General features: G+C 38.7%; 2 protein-coding genes across 2 annotated transcripts; one reads left to right on the top strand and one right to left on the bottom strand.

Moving 5' to 3' along the window:
- Nucleotides 1–663: 663 nt before the first annotated feature.
- On the bottom strand, nt 664–10,985 carry stxbp3 (syntaxin binding protein 3). The gene is made up of 19 exons (XM_026346207.1): nt 10,900–10,985; nt 9,423–9,472; nt 9,127–9,208; nt 8,956–9,032; nt 8,794–8,866; nt 8,562–8,662; nt 7,960–8,105; nt 7,239–7,332; nt 6,814–6,938; nt 6,588–6,686; nt 6,443–6,500; nt 6,291–6,356; nt 5,674–5,754; nt 5,396–5,531; nt 5,094–5,200; nt 4,854–4,955; nt 1,682–1,767; nt 1,353–1,501; nt 664–1,273 (listed from the first exon to the last, which is right to left on the bottom strand). Exons 1-19 carry the CDS (start codon nt 10,943–10,945, stop codon nt 1,170–1,172), a joined length of 1,782 nt encoding a protein of 593 aa, XP_026201992.1. The 5' UTR covers nt 10,946–10,985; the 3' UTR covers nt 664–1,169.
- Nucleotides 10,986–11,049: 64 nt separating this feature from the next.
- Nucleotides 11,050–18,487, top strand: LOC113152668 (fibronectin type III domain-containing protein 7-like). The gene is made up of 14 exons (XM_026346052.1): nt 11,050–11,129; nt 11,766–11,781; nt 11,875–12,135; nt 12,588–12,848; nt 14,036–14,296; nt 14,807–15,070; nt 15,382–15,642; nt 15,728–15,985; nt 16,281–16,538; nt 16,799–17,053; nt 17,352–17,609; nt 17,830–17,859; nt 17,976–18,013; nt 18,302–18,487. Exons 1-13 carry the CDS (start codon nt 11,127–11,129, stop codon nt 18,005–18,007), a joined length of 2,418 nt encoding a protein of 805 aa, XP_026201837.1. The 5' UTR covers nt 11,050–11,126; the 3' UTR covers nt 18,008–18,013; nt 18,302–18,487.
- The last annotated feature ends 848 nt before the right edge of the window (nt 18,488–19,335 follow it).

Genomic DNA, 19,335 nt, shown 5'->3' with positions numbered 1-19,335 from the left:
TAAAAACACCTTTCATCCTTTTCTCACTCTTCTTTTGTTGCTATGAAGTTACACCACGTTTAGGCAGAATAAAACATTGATTCATTCATTTCTTATCAGTAAAATCTATTGTATAGTGTTTGTTCCATTGACCTACGCAGAGTACAAAGTCTCATCTCCACTTAACAACACAATGGCCCTCTTGTGGTTTACATTATGAATACATACAAGAACTATGTTCACTTATATCATTGTGTCAAGTCCTACGTGTACAGTAAACAGTCAGAATGCTATGAAACTAAAGCTTAATGCCTGCAGGAAAAGTAGGTCAGATCTAAAACATTACAGAATACCCATGTACTCCCTCATTCAACACTTGCTCCTGCTTATTGTCTATTGGACACATTTTTATAAAAGGGTTTGTTCTTTAAAGTTACTTCTGTTTTGCTGTCAAACAAACCCAATGCATACATTATTGTCACCCAACGACAGTCGAGTTCTTGCAGTCAAAGCAAGACAAATAGACAAAGATTTTAATAAAGGTTTGTTTTTTTAATACCTATTACTATGAAACTATGTGATGCCGCAGAAGGATCTTTAAGATATTTAAATTCATGAAAGCCTATGAGGCAACCCTCACTTTTTTTTGTATTTTTCTATAACTGTAACTTAGACAAGATCAGAACCACTTCATCCATTTATTAGTCAGTTGTTCAATTTAAGAAAAACACGTAAATAATCTATGTTAAAACTCTCTTCATAAGTATATTAAGAGTTTATAAACAGCAGTGTCCAAAAACATAAAAAGGGCATTGCATGGACTCTTAGATACAGTATATACATAAGCTATGCTCTACTTTCCATCATCATTCAGTGTCTGAAAGTGCCTCAGAGGTCTTTCAACATGGAACACTGCCAGTGTATTTCAAATGGCAAAGGCAAGCACACACAGGCAGGTTAGACAATTTGTACTTAGTAGGATGAGGATCATCAGGCAAACAGGCCAAATCTGTATGGCAAAAGCTGATTGAAGGAGACACTGTCCTCACACCTACATTAACGACAATACCAACTTTGAAAAATAAAGTGTGAATATTAAAATATGAAGATTAATATAAGGTTAATTCCCTTCTGTCTTCCAGTTGAATTGAGTGCACTGTACAATTTGATCGATAAGAGGGACAGATTTCTCAGGCATTGCTCCTTTCATCTATTGTAAAATTCTCCATGGGGCCTTTGCTGAGGGCCTTGATGTTATCCAGGAGACTTTTGGGGGTCAAAATGTGGGAAGACCCTGGAATAAAAAAAGAGAAGAATATTAGATCCTACAAAAACAGGCAGTCCATCATCTGCGATCTTGTATCGAGGCTCACCTATGATGACTTCGCAGGATTTGACTGACTGGGTGACCTCATAGGCACATCGCATCTCGGAGAAGCTGATTCCTCCTAAGATGAAGATGATGAGGCGTGAGCCAGACCGGCGTTCATCCTGAGCACTGGCTTTGTGCTTCTGACGAGCACTGTGGAGCAGAGGATGGTTGACACAAATTCACTGAAACAGAAGTGTTAGGTTTCACAGAGTCCGCTACAGGGCATGTTATATACTCTGTAACTGGGTTCAACAATATAGACCATTTTCAGCAGAATTATTTCCAGAAACTATGAGGGCACCTATGGTGTGCTGACTCAAAACGACCCACCTCACAGCCCCAGAGCCATTCCAGACAGCAGGAGACTCTGACTGGTGTGGCCATTCTTTGATGTCCAGTTTGTTCTCCACGGCATCCTAAAAGTTTCAGATTCAAAATGTATCTGTTATTTGTACTAGTTCCATGACCAATGATCTTTAGCAAGCTATTACCATACTGTAGATCTGAGTACTCACTATTTTGTTGTGTTTGTAAGGTTATGAAAGAGGAAAAACCAAAATGATCTCAAAATTCATTTCAGACATAAAAACATTTAAAAACTGAACTGCTTACAGTGCACAGACATAACGAGCAGAGCAACATGATATTGGTGCTTTAACAAGCAGCCTGACTAAAAACCAAATTCCTAAAATGTACCTTTATTAGAAATGTGGTGAAAGTAGTTAATTTTACAAAAAAAAAAAAAAAAACACAAAAAACTGAAGCACACGTCCTTTAACTCTTTCCTAAAAACGAACTCATTCCAACCTGATTTTACACTCGCACCAAAATTAGCCTGTTTCTTGCTGAAAGAGGAAACTGCTTGCCACAGTTTACAGGAAATCAGGTGCTGGGTGGTGCTTTTCAGGCAAAAGGAAAGTTATTATGTGACAATATTATTATAACCCAACAAAAAAGAACTTATGTTACGGATACACCTGTGTTTCTTCTTTGGGAATATGTTTATTTGCAAAGAACTGCAACATTAAGCCCTATTATTTTGTGAGCCACAAATACAGTGAGGGAAAAAATTATTTGAACCCCAGCTGATTTTGTAAGTTTGCCCACTAACAAAGAAATGATCAGTCTATAATTTCAATGGTAGGTGTATTTGAACAGTGAGACACAACAATGACAAAAAAAATCCAGAAAAATGCGTTTCAAAAAGAGTTATAAATTAATTTGCATTTCCACGAAGGAAAGAAGTATTTGATCCCTTCGAAAAACGTGCTTTAGTACTTGGTGGCAAAATCTTTGTTGGCAATCACAGAGGTCAGCCGTTTCTTGTAGTTGGCCACAAGGTTTGCACACATCTCAGGGGGGATTTTGGCCCACTCCTCTTTGCAGATCCTCTCCAATGTTTGGCAACTCGAACCTTCAGCTCCCTCCACAGATTTTCTATGGGATTAAGGTCTGGAGACTGACTAGGCCACTCCATGACCTTAATATGCTTCTTCCTGAGCCAGTGATTTGTTGCCTTAGCCGTGTGTTTTGGATCATTGTCATGCTGGAGTGCCCAACCACGACCCTTTTCAATGCCCTGACTGAGGGAAGGAGGTTCTCACCCAACATTTGACGGTACATGGCCCCATCCATCCTCCCTTTGATGCGGTGCAATTTTCCTGTCCCCTTGGCAGAAAAACACCCCCAAAGCATAATGTTTCCACCTCCATATTTGACAGTGGGGATGGTGTTTTTGGAGTCATAGGCAGCCTTCCTCCTCCTCCAAACACAGCGAGTTGAGTTGATGCCAAAGAGCTCGATTTTGGTCTTATCTGACCACAACACTTTCACCCAGTCTTCCTCTGAATCAGTCAGATGTTCAGTGGCAAACTTCAAACGGGCCTGTAGATGGGCTTTCTTGAGCAGGGGGATTTCAGTCCTTCACGGCGTAGTGTGTTACCAACTGTTTTTTTGGTGACTATGGTCCCAGCTGCCTTGAGATCATTGACAAGTTCCTCCCGAGTAGTTCTTGGCTGATTCCTCACCGTTCTCATTATCATTGAAACTCCACGAGGTGAGATCTTGCATGGAGCTCCAGACCGAGGGAGATTGGCAGTTAATTTATGTTTCTTCCATTTGCGAATAATTGCACCAACTGTTGTCACCTTCTCACCCAGCTGCTTGGCGATGGTCTTGTAGCCCATTCCAGCCTTGTGTAGGTCCACAATCTTGTCCCTGACATCCTTGGAAAGCTCTTTGGTCTTGGCCATGGTGAAGAGTTTGGAATCTGGATTGATTGATTGCTTCTGTGGACAGGTCTCTTTTATACAGGTAACGAGCTGAGAGGGCTGCCAATGTCAGCTCGTTACCTGTATAAGATCCACCTGGGAGCTAGAGATCTTGCTGACGGATAGGGGATCAAATACTTATTTCCTTCATGGAAATGCAAATTAATTTATAACTCTTTTTGAAACGCATTTTTCTGGATTTTTTTTGTCATTGTTGTGTCTCACTGTTCAAATAAACCTACCATTGAAATTATAGCCTGATCATTTCTTTGTTAGTGGGCAAACTTACAAAATCAGCTGGGGTTCAAATAATTTTTTCCCTCACTGTATTGTTTTTCTTGTTTGTGTCTTGGCTTCATTTGACATGAACATGTGGAATTACAGTGTGAAATTATAGAACTGAGATTAGAAACAGAAGTGATTTTTAAAATAGCCAGATTTCAAGACAAAGGGGCACTGGAGAAACCTCTTAGTTCCCCACTCAGCTCTGTGAATTGGACTCAACAGTTTTGCATCTTAAGTCTCAGAGCTGATATTTCCTAAATTTTTTATGACTTATAGTTGACCAGGCTCAAAACAAACATAATCTACCAAAACTGAAGCGAATCAGAGCACCGGATGTACTATGTCACAATATTATCCAGCTTCCAACTGCCCAATACATCAGACATCATCCATAAATTCAAGCTCTCTGCATGTCAGCTCGATCCCCTTCCCACAGCCTTGGTAAAAGCAAAGTGTCATTCTGGACAGATCATTATTATTCCAATCCCACATTAGTAACATCACTACTTCTGCATATTTCCATTTATAAAAAATTAATTGTTTACAGATGGATAAAGCAGCACAGGATAACATATAAACATATTTCGAATCCCAGCTGTGGCCTACCTCCAGTAGGGGTCCTTAGGCAAGACCTCCTCACGCTCACCCTGCCTACCTTTGTACCTTGTAATGACTTGTAAGTCGCTTTGGATAAAAGCGTCTGCTAAATGTAAATAAAATTAAAAAAAATAATAAATAAATAAAGTTCTTTCACAGTTTTGTTCATTTGTGTCATGAATGCCATTCCCTGTGGGACCAGGGTAACACAGATGAAACTTTACACAGAGAATTGTAAGACATGAATGAATGCAAAAGATTAACTTACATCAACACCCAAAACATTTTTTTCTAGAGTTCAAAGGCTGAATTATTATATATTAAATTTGGTAATATCCCCTCTCACTGACCTCTATAACATCTTTTATGACAGGAGTCCATCTGGAAAGGTTGTACTTCTCCTCCTGGGAGCGATCCCGTCTGACAGTTTTACGAGAGAAGAAAAAAGTAGGCTACAAGGGGGAAAAAAAAAAAAAATACAAGATGACAAACCGAATCCAAAACATAAACAAAAACAAGAAACTACAGGAAGTCGGTCTAATATGTTACAAACTGAAGCATCAATCAGTGGTTTCCTGTTCTGCACATACCGACGTAATGATAGGGACCCCAAGTTCTTTCCAGTTCAGGATAAAATCTCGTTCATCCTCAATCTTTACATGCTGAATCAGTTTGCTTAAGTTCTCGTCTGTTGTTCCTGTTTACACATAACAGAAACACAAACAAATCAGGGTCTATCACTCTTATCAATAAAATCATATCAACATCTTGGCTTTCTAGCAAACTGTGAGCTCCCTCAAAATAAATGACTGCAAAGAGAGATTACTTGACAGACTGCTAACAACCTGACAGTGACAGGAAACCAGTCTGGTTCACAGGAAAACTACTGTACCACTAACGCTGAAGATGTAGAGCAGCACTGCTCTGATCTTGTCATAGGTGCTGTATTGGTGGAGCAGCACAGGCAGCAGAGTTCTCATGGGATCTTTCACTTTCACTCCTTCCACATCTGACCCCACTGCAAGGTCCTGCACAGAAACAAAAGATTTTTGATCTTTCCTTTTGGGTAATATTGTGAATGTTTGCACTTTAATATAACATTAAAAAATCTTCTGAAGATTCCCCCTGCAAGAAATATTCCTGAGAAGTACGTGTTGTGCACAGACAGACCTGTTCAGCTTTGCAGAGTTTCTCCACGTTGTTTGAGTAACACTGCATGCAGTCTTCAGCCAACTGCAGATGGACAGTTTTCTAGATTTGAAACAGAGACCGCAGATATTTACAACATGGTCAGCATATGAATGTACAGTATTTACTTTACTTTTTTATTTACGTTTAGTCATTTAGCAGATGCTTTTATCCAAAGCGACTTACAAGTGAGGAACAAGGCAAGCAAACAAAATCTAAGACAAGGAGAAAAACATCAAAGCAAGCTAGCAAGTGCTAGCAAAAAAGTGTTTCTGTTTCAAGAGAAGTGCAAGTTGTTTTTTTTAAGTGCAAAGGAAGATGCGGAAGAGTTCTGTTTTCAGCAGTTTTTTAAATATTGAAAGTGAGGTGAATTAAACTATGCAGTATAAAGATTGGTCAGCTCTATAACTGCACAAAAAATAAGTAAATGATATTAGTTACATATGGAACCAGTGGCATGTGAGGTTGCCACTAAAAAAGCACATTTAGCCCTGGAAGAAATTCTGTTGTAAATCTTAAAAAATGATAGGAACAATAACTTTTGGGAAAATCACATCCTATATATATCAACACACAAGCAATTCTTTTATAGTTCATACCTCAGTCAACTGTCTCCGGAACGAGGGCATCTTTTTCATCATTTGGGCCAAATTGCTAATTGTAATCTGGAAAAGAAATAAAAAAATTTGGCTTAACTATTTCATTAGTATGAAATTTACATGTACATACAAAAGAAACCAGAGCACTGTACCTTCCCATCTGGCTGTTTCTTACTTGCAGATATTTCTTTGACCAGTTTGGGTATTTCTCTATTGTAAGATAAAATTAGGTTAGTGTAGCAGCGAGGAGGACAGTAATAGAACACCTTTCTCCTTTGTAAGATTGTTCACACTTACGCTGACACCTCAGCAATGTGCCTGTGCCTGAGTTTGACCCAAAGCATGTCATCCTCATTCAGCAGCGCCTGCTTCTCTGCGCCATCTTTAGACTTGTAACTGGCCAAATAAAAACAGATAATTGCTTTCAGCCAGAAATGTACTGTATAAAAATTCAAGAACAGCATTTAATACAAAGTTTAACTGTGTGGCCACATTGACATGCGGTAGAAAATGCCTTAATTACTTGTAGGTGTCATTCTGGATATCAACAAGGTCGTAGGCCATGGCCTGGTAGGTCAGCTCATGCAGGATGGGGCTGATGGGGTCAAAATCTCTTTCTAAAATCAGCACCTGGGCCTGGGTTTTTTCCTGGTGACACGAGAGAAATCATGAATAAATCAAAAGTGTAATATAGTATTTTGTATATTGGTGTGCATCTTTCTGTTATAAGGTTTAGCTACAATGAATCAACCACTGCAAATGTTTCCCATTCCCTCTTAAATTTCTGCTGAAGGGCAACAATATCTTATTCCGCTAAAGGAAGCAGGAATTTTTTTTCCTAGACATGATATCTCAGTGGAAAATAATAGCCCTGCTGTATCTTCCAAGTCCCATTTACTCCGTGGACTAAGACTTTGTTTATTCTGTAAACACTTTGTTCCATCTCACCTTTTTCTTGCCGCTGTCATCTAACTCATAGTATCTGGCCAATTTGTTGTCCACCAACTCTGCAAGGGTCTTGGCATTGTCCAAGTTGCTATCTCTAGTGATGATATAAATAGTTTTCATTAATTCTCACAGTAAAGTTAATCCAGAGAGGTTGGATTTCATTCATGACGTCAACAGAAACAGTAGAGCTTACAATCAACATAAAGTATTTTGAAAAATGAATTTATAGCCAAACCTTTCACTTTGGGCCAACCAATCATTATTTAAAAATGTACAAATGAGCTTGCATTGAAATACTTGCAGGAATATTTAAGCTGTTTATGCATCCTGAGATGAATGCAGAAAATCATCTTTTATGTGGATACATGAAACCTAAATGCTGCCTTTGCTTGTTGTTTTTGGCATTTACATTTTTAACCGTCTTCATTTAAAGTAGGTAAGGTCTATGTGAGAATGTAAAAGGAAAGTAAACTACCTATGAAGTAGAAAAAATAACACTTCCATTAACCTCTTTTTCTATTTCATACAAACCCTTTCAGTCTCTCTCTCTCTCAACAATCACAGAGAACACAATGAATGCCTTCCTGGATCATATGCTGCTGCTGCCAGTTTCTGCTGTGATAACATATTATTTTGTCTTAGCTCCCTTTACTTATGAAAGGTCTCACTCTGTTTAGGGCTGTGATCTAAAGTAAGGTGCAAAACTTCTTCTCTGACTTACTTCTTGTATCGGACACCTGGGTACTCATCCAATGTGGCGCAGACTGAAACAAGCTGATCTGCAAGTTTCTCCAGTGTCTTCTTTTTGTCCTGACTTTTGGGACTGTAGATGCTCCAAAAAGCACCAGGATTATCACATGTGAACACCTGAAGATCATTTAACACACTAGTTTAATAGATGCCATTGTTTAAGTAAAATAAAGTAAAATGTAAAAGTAAATTTGTGGGTATTTGTATAATACAACAACATTTGGACCATTTATATCTTAACATTAAAGGTATAAATATAAACAGAAAGATACAAGAACTCTAGTTTACTCAAAACAATTGAAAATACTTTTTTTTTACTATATAAAAAGAACAACCAGTTCTCAGAGCAAAAGTTCCCCAAGTCACTATGATAATAAAAAGTTGGTAAAAATCATTACATTAGAGTTTGAAGCAGCTAACGCCTATTTAACATTCATTCTGAACACTTAAAATCTCTTCCTCTCAATTACAACATGAGCTAGAGTACAGTAAAGCAAGTAACCTCACAGTTTACCCAAAAAGAGGAAATGGGAGTATTACTAAAGGACCTAAACACACTTTGCAAACACTCACTTGTGCCTCTTGTGGCATGAAGGACATGTTAAGTTCCTTACAGACTCGTATGTACTTTCCACAGTACATCTTCATATTGTTGAACAGGTCATCTGGCAAGTCTGTGGGACCCAAAAGTTTTGGTTTTGCAATTTAAACTGCCAAACAACAAAATGACTAACATTTTGATTTTGTTCATTGTTGTCATTATAGTACTACTGCAGTAGATTACAGTGATTTACAAGTTACTTACAGTCAGTGAAATAAACATATGCTGCTTTATATTTGGGTTTGGACTTGAAGTCTCCAATTAAGGCATCCACACACTATGAAATGAAATTTAAGAATGAAAATTATTTGCAGCAAGAATATAGTCCTAATGCAATATGATGATTACAGGGTTAAAATAACAAACCTTAGCAGTTGGTGACATGAAATAGATAGCGTTCATTTCTGGAACTGGCTCTCTGTTTTTGTCGAGGTTCTCCACAACTAAAAAAAACAAAACAAGGTATTTCTTTTAACAGAAACAAACAGAGACTTTGATTGTGTTGTGTGTATGATGTGAAACAGAAACATAACCTACTTGTTATTTTCTCTGACATCAGATCGGACATTTTGCAGCATGATGAGAGGAGTTTGGTGGTGAACGCATCCAGAATCAATATCTTTGATAAGAAAAATCAGTATTTGTCAGTCAATTAATTCAATGCACTTAATATTTTGCAAGGTTGCAAGCTCTATGAGAAAAGTAAGAAGAAGAAAGAAAAAATAACAGTTCTGATTTAGAGCAGAAGCACATAAAGAATAGTTGAAGAACGTAGAGATTATACATTCATGCAATTAAAATCTTAGACTGATCAGTACTAAGGGTTGTCCTACCTTCCATACTTCAGACTTTCGGCAGTCTGCAATAATTGTGTCTGTTATTTCTGCAAGAGACAGAGAACAGGACAAAAATAAATTTGTTTTTAGGACACTAGTCAAGTGATTAATTAATTTTAACAGTTGTTAGATCATTATTCAGTTCATTTATAAGTCTTTTAAGTAAAAATGTCTGATTCATAGATGTAGATATTTCTTAGTTTCATAATTTTCTTTTGTGATTCTGTGACAGAAACTCAACTTGACAGCTGGTTAGACAAAATGTCATGTACATATATATGTATTAGTGCAGATATGTGTGTTTGTGTGTGTGTGGAAAATCTATGATTACACCGTATTGTCTGCAGCTAGTGATGGCAAACAAGACCCTGCTTCCATCTGACTTCTTTGTCTTCACTGCTCCCAGCATACTCCAGTGACCTGGATAGTTGAAGACTGATCTGCCCGATTTCACAGCTTAAAGGCTTCTGTCAATTCAGTGTTGCTTCTCACTTACTCTGCTGCTGTAACACCTGAATTTCCCCTTTGGGGGGGTTTAATGCTTTGTTATTTAACCTAACATTTATGTATAGTGTGTGTATGGAGTCACATTACCGCACTGTTTAGTTGGTCAGTTTCATTTTTATGCATTATAAGTGTATATATTTTATTTTTACTCTTTTTTTAAATGGAAACCACAAACAGTTTCTTCATGAAATGTAGAAATACATTTTCCTTGCCTAATAATTAGCATGTCCCTATTTTCTGAAGCTTGAAAATGAAAATAACTGATGTGATTTTGAAAAGAGAGAAAAACAGTTCTCCTATTTAGTGGTTTTCTCGGTGTTGTTACTTCACACACACAGAAAAACAGGAAGAAATTTGATAAAATATCAGCTTTGGAACAAATGAGCCCAATATAAACTAAAATATCTCCAGTTATGGAAGTAGATTTTGACAGATTTGTGTCCCTGCTAGAGAAGGGTTACACAGTAAATACGGTTTAGCTCTGGGGGAGCTGCCCGCTTTGCTAGGCTGTTTATCCAGCCTGGTTTTACGGGGATTTACATGTTAGCTTCTCTTAGGTACAACTGGCTTGATGAACTTATTTTAATCATCTGTCTTTCTGAACGTTAGCCTCTAGACTAACTCTAGATATGAGGTGGGGCTGCAGGCAAAACTGCACCCAGACTACAAGTGGGTTACAAGTGTAAAAGTCATAATGTTCTGATTAAACAACTGTTCACTACAGTGTCGTCTGCTGTTGTTTATCCCACCGACTACTCTCAGATCCATGTTTTCTAAACTTCCGGTGCAAAAACCAGCAGAATTAAAACCTAACGTTTTCCTGTCACTCCAAGATGCAAAGCCACAACAGCGGAGACAGTTTAGAAAAACAGCAAATATTTAGTCGACGACTTAGCTCTTTTGGCCATAAAACGCGTTACGTTGATCCACATGTAGAATAAAAACACTCCCTTTGGAATAAACTTACTTTTCCAAACTATCCTTCTGAGCCCGTGGTCCGCACCCGTTGCCATCTTGTTTTCTGCGTGCTTCTTCCTGTCCCCGCGTCGCCTGTCTCTGACGTCATCTGCGTCCATAAGAATGCGACGGGACGTTGTAGTTTTTTTAAACCCACAAACTAAAACCATAGTTGGATAAAACACCCATGATGACATTAACCCATTTGACAGCTGAGACTATCTTTAAAATGTGACCATGGTGAGTTTAAATTATTAAATATAAAAATATGACAAGTCCTAAATATGAGCTAAAATAGAGGTGGGATGTAAGTAGGCATTGGTTTTGGTTGTGTCATTATAATGTGTACTAGTGTTGAGCAGGGATCTGCGGCCTCTAGCTAGGGAAAGTCCAATTCTTTAGCCAGACACCTATACATACCACTTTTTGGTGCTTCAATTACATAATTGAGTACAGAATGTCATGCCTATAGCTAAAAGGTATTTCGTTCTCATGCTATCTGACCTGCACTTGCCTAAAGGTGCATCTCTTTTACCTGTGATTGGACATTTGCCCCCAGTGGGAGGGTGCAGATGCAGGTTCCAGACAGACATCACAAATGTTTAAAAAAAGATGAAACAGTTAGGACTGAAGCATTTAGAAAAATCTAACAGAAGCTGCAAGAACTGAGAGAAACGGAGAGGGGAGTCTTTCCAGAAACAGACTTGAACAATGGGCATCAAGAAGTGGTTGGGGATTTTTGTCTTGCTGGATATAGGCTCACAGGTACAGTAATAGAGTAAACAAATGTCAACTATTTTAAATTCAGGGTCAAAAATAAATGCTGAGTACAGTTAATTATTATTGATAATAATAATGAATCTTCTGTATTTGCAGGTGGCAGCCCAATCAGGTACTATATGTTCTCCTTTTAACATATATTCTGTAGTTAATGTCCATGTCTCTATGCAGTAAACATGCCACCACTTCTTTCATGTCTCATCAGGCTTTGAAGTATCTGTGTTCTCGGCAACATCCAAGGCTGTGATTCTCAAATGGACTAGGTACTCTGGAGCCAGCTCATACAAGATCTTGGTCGCCCCCAAAAGCTCACCAACCAACTACATTGCTTTTGCACAGTATGGTGCAGATGTAGTGATGGGCTCTGTCATATCTCTGTCCCCAAACACCAACTATGAATTCACAATTCTAGCTCTGGATAATTCCCAAGGGACTCTGAGCAATGCTTCCATAGATTCATTCACAGGTGAGATGCATTTCAGTCCATACCTGTACTGTTAAAGCACTTACAGTAATAAGAAATAAAATGATGCTTTAAAAACTGGAGGCTGATGGTGATAATACCAATGTTCACTAACCTGAGGACTTTGACATTGTTACAGATAGCTGTGGTATTCTGACCAAAAGTCAGTGTATTGTCAATCAGAGATATTTGTAACACTGAACATGTTTAGTGTTCTGCATTTCACTCTCTTCTACCTAAATTTGGCTCAGAGGGTAAAATAGAGAATAGTACCTCACAACTTTGATAAAATATCTTTTTTTTTGTTTTACCCAGAAGCATTATCCCCTAAAATCTGTAGATTGCTGGGACAATGGGGAGTCCACCTCACATCTGCTATTAAAATCTTACTATTCAAAGTTATAAAATATGTCCTTGATGTCATATCTGATATGAACTGATTTTAAATATTGTAGCCCCCGACCTGATGGATCCCATCCAGACAGTGAAGTCAAAGAACAGCAGGACCTTGGTGGCAGAGTTCAGTTTGCAGACTGGGGCAACTAATTACATCATACGTGTCCAGAATGCCGATGGCTTCTTCAGAGAGGACACAGTGTCCTCCTCGCCTGCTGAAATCCAGAACCTCACACCGTACACAGACTACACGCTCAGCATTATGTCTATGAACAGCGGAGGCCGCAGCCAGCCATCTCTTCCTGTGACTGCAAAGACAGGTACTGTTGTTTGTAGTAGCCAGAGCTTCACTCTTCCACAGCTGGGAAACAAAACCTGAAGTGAAATTAAAGAATTCGGTCAAGAAAACCAAATCCGCAGGTTGATATATGTGCAGAAATGAGTCACACAGTCATTAGGAAACACTGAGCACTTCTCTTGTCCCTCCACATGCCCTGCAGTGGCCACTTGATCTACCTCATTGTCCCATGACATGCTGATAAACATGCACACACACCATCTCCAGTCAGTTTGTCATCATCATCTAATTTCAGTCTAATGCAGGTTTGTCTTACCCAAGAAATGTATCAGCACCCCTCAGGGCCTTAGCTGTATTGGTGGTAATGTTACTTGACCCCTATGTGAAACACAGAAAGCTGACCTCATTCCAACAACACAAAAAACATGTTTCATTATTTATCTTTGAATTTCCTCATATTTTAGGACCACAGGCTACTTATTGTCTCAATCGAAATTGTTCTTCTGTGTGACCACTCAGTGATGGCAACAATCACCTATCTCAGTTTGGTTAGCAGAAGCCTTTGGCTTATAAAATGGACCAGGAACTGGATTTCAGATTTTACATTTTAATTAAAATGTTCACCTAAAGCCAGAAAACATCACAAAAATTGTGATTTTCAATATTATAGGTTACTGTAGGTAAAGTGAAAAGGAAATTGCATCAGATGCGGTGAGCACTGTAAATGTGTGCATCTGTGACTCATCTGTGACTCACTTGAAACATGACTCGCTGAAAACCTAAAGCCCCAGAAAACCTTCTATGTCTTGTATGAAGTGTCAAAAAACTCAGCTAGTCTGCTTAATCTGGTCTGATTAAATTTAATTTAATGGACAGAGACATGAATATCTAATTATTAGGACTTAGCAGCAAAATTACTTGGCCTTAGATATGTAAGAGACTCAATTTTATCATTTACATTTTGCTCATGAAGACTTTTCTTTGATGGACTTGACCTATATGCAGTAAAAATAACTTTGACTCCTAATGTGGATCTTCTGCCAAAAGGCAGAAAACTGCTCCAAATGCACTTCAGTATAACCTCACAGTTTTCTGTGGAACTAGTTGAGTTGAGTTGAGTTGTTTCTTCATATGCAGTATGTAAACTGTAACCTGTATATTGAGGGCTGGTGCATTCTTTATCCCTCTAAACATTTCTGTCCTCCACAGTTTTGCCTCCCCTCCAGCTGTCCAGCTCATCTCCCAACAACGACACCATCATTGTGTCCTGGGTCCCAAATGCCTATGCTGTCCAGTACAGCCTGTCCATATTCAAGTTTGGTTCAAACAACCCCATGAATTATAACACGTCCGACTCCAGTCTGACCATCTCTGGCCTGGATGCTGGCTCACTCTATGTCGTCAAGGGTCACGCCTGGGACATCGAAGGCCGAAAGGGAGAGTGTAGTTTGAACATCAACCAAACAACACGTAAGTCGGCACTGAGACACATTTGTGTGTGTTTGTGATCTTGTATGGAGGGCTGTCTCAGTGACAATACCTCCTGTAGCTATAAATTGATGTACATTTATAATAATATATGTAAAATATTACACATAAAGAGAGTGTCAGGTGTGTTAAAAGATGCTTATTGACTTCAAAATCATATCCTGTACTTATACAGTTACAGTTAGTAACATAAGGGGTTACCCCCTTTGAAGAATTACATGTAAATTGTATTGTAATGCTATAGTAGTTCTTATACTGAGTAGAAACCAACTTGTATGATTTAAATGAAGCACCAAAACATCAAAGTAGTATTTAAATTGATTCCTCACAGAAACTATGACTCTGTGTCAAGAGTTGTAGTGAGATGTAAGGATCTACTTTTTCTACTTTATGACGTTAATAGGTGTTTTTATTTGTGTGCTCGCTGGATATTTGATAATCATCAAATCACTGCATCACTGGCTGCATCTTTGTGCTTTTGTCTTTAAACAGGACCTCCATCACCATCTTCTGTCAACGTGTCTGTGGTGATGAGCAATGGTGTGGCCGAACTCTCTGTATCCTGGACCCTTAACCAGGAGGTGTATGGATCCATCCAGTATCTGGTGACAAGTGACCAGAACCTCACCTGTAACTCCACATCCAGCTCCTGCATCTTGTCTCCAGCTCAGTGTGGAGAGGTACACACTATCCAGGTCACTGCCATCAATGATGCCGGGTCTGGCTATCCATCCAGCCCCACAGTCTTCACCACTTGTGAGTAGATACACAAAATTCTGTTGGCTAATAATGTTTATGTGCGATTTGTTAATGTTTGATAAATGTAAAGATCCATAGATACTATAATTATATACAGTAAAATCTCATATACCAGCATGTAAGATTTGCTTACATTACTTACTTACATTAACTGTAATTCACTGAAATATTTAACAATCATCCAATTTTTCATGTTAAAGTGCACATCACTGGTAGTTAATGACCCAAAATGACCCAGCATTAGGCATCTCTGAAAGCACCATCAGTTTGTGATTGTGATTAAACTCCCTGCTGCCCTGTGCTTTCAGTCCCCTGCCCACCAGAGAACTTGGCTCTCGTGAATGCGACACTCGAGGGAAACTGCACGCTGACGTGGAACACTGTGCCTTATGCTGACAGCTACAAGGCCTTTATCAAAAGAGGTGACAGCGCTAATGAGACCTGCTGCAACACTACCAGCAACAGCTGTACCTACCAGTGCGAGTGTGGCTACACATATCTGATGTCTGTATTCGCGTTCAACCAGGCTGGTAGCAGTCCTCAAGGAGAGATTCTCAACTATACCACCTGTAAGCAGCAGCAGATTTTGAATGAGAGTCATAATGAGACACTTTCTTTTCTCTTACATTTACTTGTGTGTCACCTGTGTTTCAGTGCCTTGTTGTCCAGAGGACGTGTCCATCTCTGCGGTCAGCACCGACACTCTGGAGATCATGTGGGCGGCCTCGCGGGGGGCAGAACTGTACGAGACTCGGGCTGCACACAGTTCAGAAGTCATCCTGTGTAACGACACAGCACCAGTGTGCGCTCTCTCAGACCTCAGCTGTGACAGTACCTACAGTGTGGTGGTGACACCCTGTAATGAAATCAGCGGGTGCAACAGTGCGTGCAAAGCTTACAGCAAAGACACAGGTAGAAAACATCTATTCCATGTGTCGCATGTCACATAAAACTGATTTATGAATAGCAGTAAAAAATCTATTAGAAACTGACTATACTGTAGTAATCATATGCAACAGTTTTACCATGAATCATACTTTATAACAGTAAGAATTAAAGATTTTAATTTGTAAGTATATGTGTGACACTTTGCATCCTTACCAGAAGAAAACTGTCTATATTATGTATTTTTTGTATGCATTATATTTGTTTGTCAACAAAACATTTAGATAAGACCTCAATTATCTGTTTCTCTTGTCCTCATCAGCTCCCTGCATGCCGACAAATTTGATGCTTAGTCTGAAAAACTCCTCATGTGTCAACGTCAGTTGGGCAGCAAACAATACGGCTGCAACCTACATGGTGAGCGCACAGGGAGACGATGGCCACAACTACATGTGCACCTCCTCTGAAAACAGCTGCGTCATCACTGACCTTCTCTGTGGCTCACAATATGAGGTCAGCGTCATAGCCAGCAACGCCGCCGGCCAGAGTTTGCCTAGCTTCTCTGACTTTCTGGATACAGGTGAGAAGTCCAAAGTTTAGACTGATCCATAGAATTAAAGCATGAAAGTGCATTTTATTATTTTGCTATTTTGAAATCACAAAAACTTAGTTTATTGTGATAATGAGAACATTTATCAAAATTAAAATGAGTGTCTTGGTTATTTGTGAATCTAGTTAAAATATTGTGTTGTTTTGGCTGGTGAAAATGAAGCCTTTACTGTTATTAGTATACAGCAGTTTTGTTTCACCTGTGACATCTACATTTATCTTCTTGTACAGAACCATGTTGTCCGGTGAATATAACAGTGAATCAGGTGACTCCGGCAATGAGCAACGTCTCATGGTCTTACGCGAAAGGGGCACATTCATTCATCACTTCTTTGACATCACCACGGGGTCAGGCTCGATGCCATACAAAGGACTCCCAGTGTCTCATGGGATGCATCACCTGTGGCACCAACTACACCGTCACCATGGAGGTGTTCGGCCACAGCGGGCAAAAGTCTAACTGCACCTATCAGGGTTTCTCATCCAGTGAGTGATAGTGTTTTGCTTTTTAACCAATGAGAAGCAAAGTCAGACCTTTATTTAACTTTTTGAACAGTAAACCTTGATATATATTTGAGTTTTCACAAACTGCATTTTTATTCTACAGTTTAAGGCATAATGTGCTGGTTGCATTTTTCAAATCAAAAAGAAAAAGTTGATTAAATCGAGTCAAATTAGTGGTTTGCATACACACACACAAACAACATATTTACATTCAGAGAAGAAAAAACTTCTATGATAATAAACCCACAACTGACACATCATCACTGTGTCTGTCTTGCAGGTGCCTGCTGTCCGTCAGGTGTTAGGCTCTACACTACGGCTGCTAACTCTCTGCGGGTGTACTGGCGCAGCACTGGCAACCAAAGCTACATCATAGACATGGTGGGAACAAACATCAGCTACAACTGCACTGCATCACCTGGGCAGAACCGCTGTGATGTTGGTGGAATCCAGTGTGGGGATGTCTACCATGTGGTGGTGTCCCCACTCACACCAGAGGGCAGCAAAGTCCTGCTCTGCCCCCGGAGGCTGTATTCAGGTATGGTGCTGTGAAACGGTTTCTACTGAGGCTCTAGTATTTAAAGCTTAACCTTGGATTAAGCTATATCAGCTGTCCTTTATATTAAGATGTTTCAGAGGATGAACTAACATTTTGAAGTATAGTGACTGTGCGATTTCACTTGACTGGATATGTTTACTTTTTTTCACATGGATGACAACATTTTTACTGAACTGCTTTCTTTGCGTCTGATTTGTAGTCACTTGTTCAGGGAGCAATGTTGGCACAGGTGAGTCATTTTTAATAAATTCATAAATTGACCAAATAATTTCAAGTTAAAATCATCACTAAAACTACTAAACTCATATGTTATATAATTCTTCTCTTCAACTTTTTCTTCTCCAGTGATTTACAGAGGGAAGAGAAGCGTGGACTAGAAGATGGTAAGGACATATATCACAATTTTTATGACATTATTATGATTTAATATTAATCATTTTAGGAATGATTCATTCTAAAATATTAACTTTTTCACTCCCTTGAAAAATAATCATGGCCATAGTTTTAATAAGAACTCAGCAAACCTGTAGCTGTATATTGATGTCTCACTCTGCTGACCACAGTGAGACATAGCTTGAATATAAAGTTTATTCTGTTTCAAAATTTAAACACTGACTTATGCCATTGCTGTAATAAGATATCCAGTTTTAGTAAATGTTTTGTCTTCGCAGCCTACTCTCCACAGAGTCTACAAATGCTTCTGTATTCTTCAGAGTCCTTCTTCTCCTTTATCACTCCTGCTCATCTTGAAGAAGCCAATATCAAAGCTAAAAGCCAAATAAAAAAGTAACTGTTAACCCAAATAAACACGCCTGAGAGCACTGTGGCAGTCAAAGTTAAACACTGACTAATGTATATTAACCGCAAGAAAAAATTCTAAAATGAAAATACATTTCCAAGCTCCAGTCCCAAGTAGAAAGCCTCCTGATAATACAGTAAACACTGATCAGTGTCTACAGTGAAACCTGTTCTCAGGATGTATCCGTCTATATAGAATATGTGTCACTGTAGCTGTGTAAACCAGATGCATATTTCAGTTAATAAAGAATTCCCAGCATTGATTTTGTGTTTTGTGGTTAATTTTACATATGTACACGTGCTTTACAATATAAAAGAGAAACCACAACTATACAGATCATATACGGAAAGACAGAAGAGAGAGATTTTGTGTCCAATGTGTGCTTTAACCTTTCATAATGTATATGTAGAGTCAGACGTCTACTTTAGTCAGAAAGAAGAAGGGAAGGGTTTCAATACAACAAATTCAAATAAGGATATTTATTGCACTCATTCAATGAAAGCTAAATTTAATGAGAAAATAGTTTAAAGTTTTCTTGCAACTCTTAATACACAGAGAGTAAATATTAGTTAAGAAATCAAAGGTCACCTTATGGAACGCCATGTTCAATGTTCGTATAGTTAGAGAGACTAAGGGGGAAAGTTGTAGTCCATTAGACTGCAGTCTAATGGACTACAACTGGAGTCTAATGGAGCTTAGATTGTCAAGAATATTTTTCCACTGTGACAAAATTTTGTCATTTACAAAAAAAATCAACTTAAGACCTTAATCTAAACCTGTTAAACCATTATTATGTGGTGTGCAAAGAATATTGTCAGACAATCAAATGTTAAAATGATGCCAGAATGGTCTCGATTGACACAAATGTTTGTATTATACCAGTAATCAGTATTAATATGTTTCCGT

This window comes from Anabas testudineus, chromosome 4 (genome assembly GCF_900324465.2).
Source record: "Anabas testudineus chromosome 4, fAnaTes1.2, whole genome shotgun sequence".
NCBI lineage: Eukaryota > Metazoa > Chordata > Actinopteri > Anabantiformes > Anabantidae > Anabas > Anabas testudineus.
Note: the sequence above shows the minus strand (reverse complement) of the source record. Positions and strands in the feature narration are given on the sequence as shown.

Excerpts from the sequence above, each read along its gene's own strand:
- stxbp3 (XM_026346207.1), bottom strand. The coding sequence starts at position 10,945 with ATGGCAACGGGTGCGGACCACGGGCTCAGAAGGATAGTTTGGAAAA. Across the intron at positions 6,357-6,442 it reads AGAAACAGCCAGATGGGAAG|ATTACAATTAGCAATTTGGC; the intron begins GTACAGTGCTCT and ends TTTCTTTTCCAG. Across the intron at positions 1,274-1,352 it reads ATCCTGCGAAGTCATCATAG|GGTCTTCCCACATTTTGACC; the intron begins GTGAGCCTCGAT and ends TTTTTATTCCAG.
- LOC113152668 (XM_026346052.1), top strand. Across the intron at positions 16,539-16,798 it reads CTCTGACTTTCTGGATACAG|AACCATGTTGTCCGGTGAAT; the intron begins GTGAGAAGTCCA and ends CTTCTTGTACAG. Across the intron at positions 17,054-17,351 it reads CTATCAGGGTTTCTCATCCA|GTGCCTGCTGTCCGTCAGGT; the intron begins GTGAGTGATAGT and ends TCTGTCTTGCAG.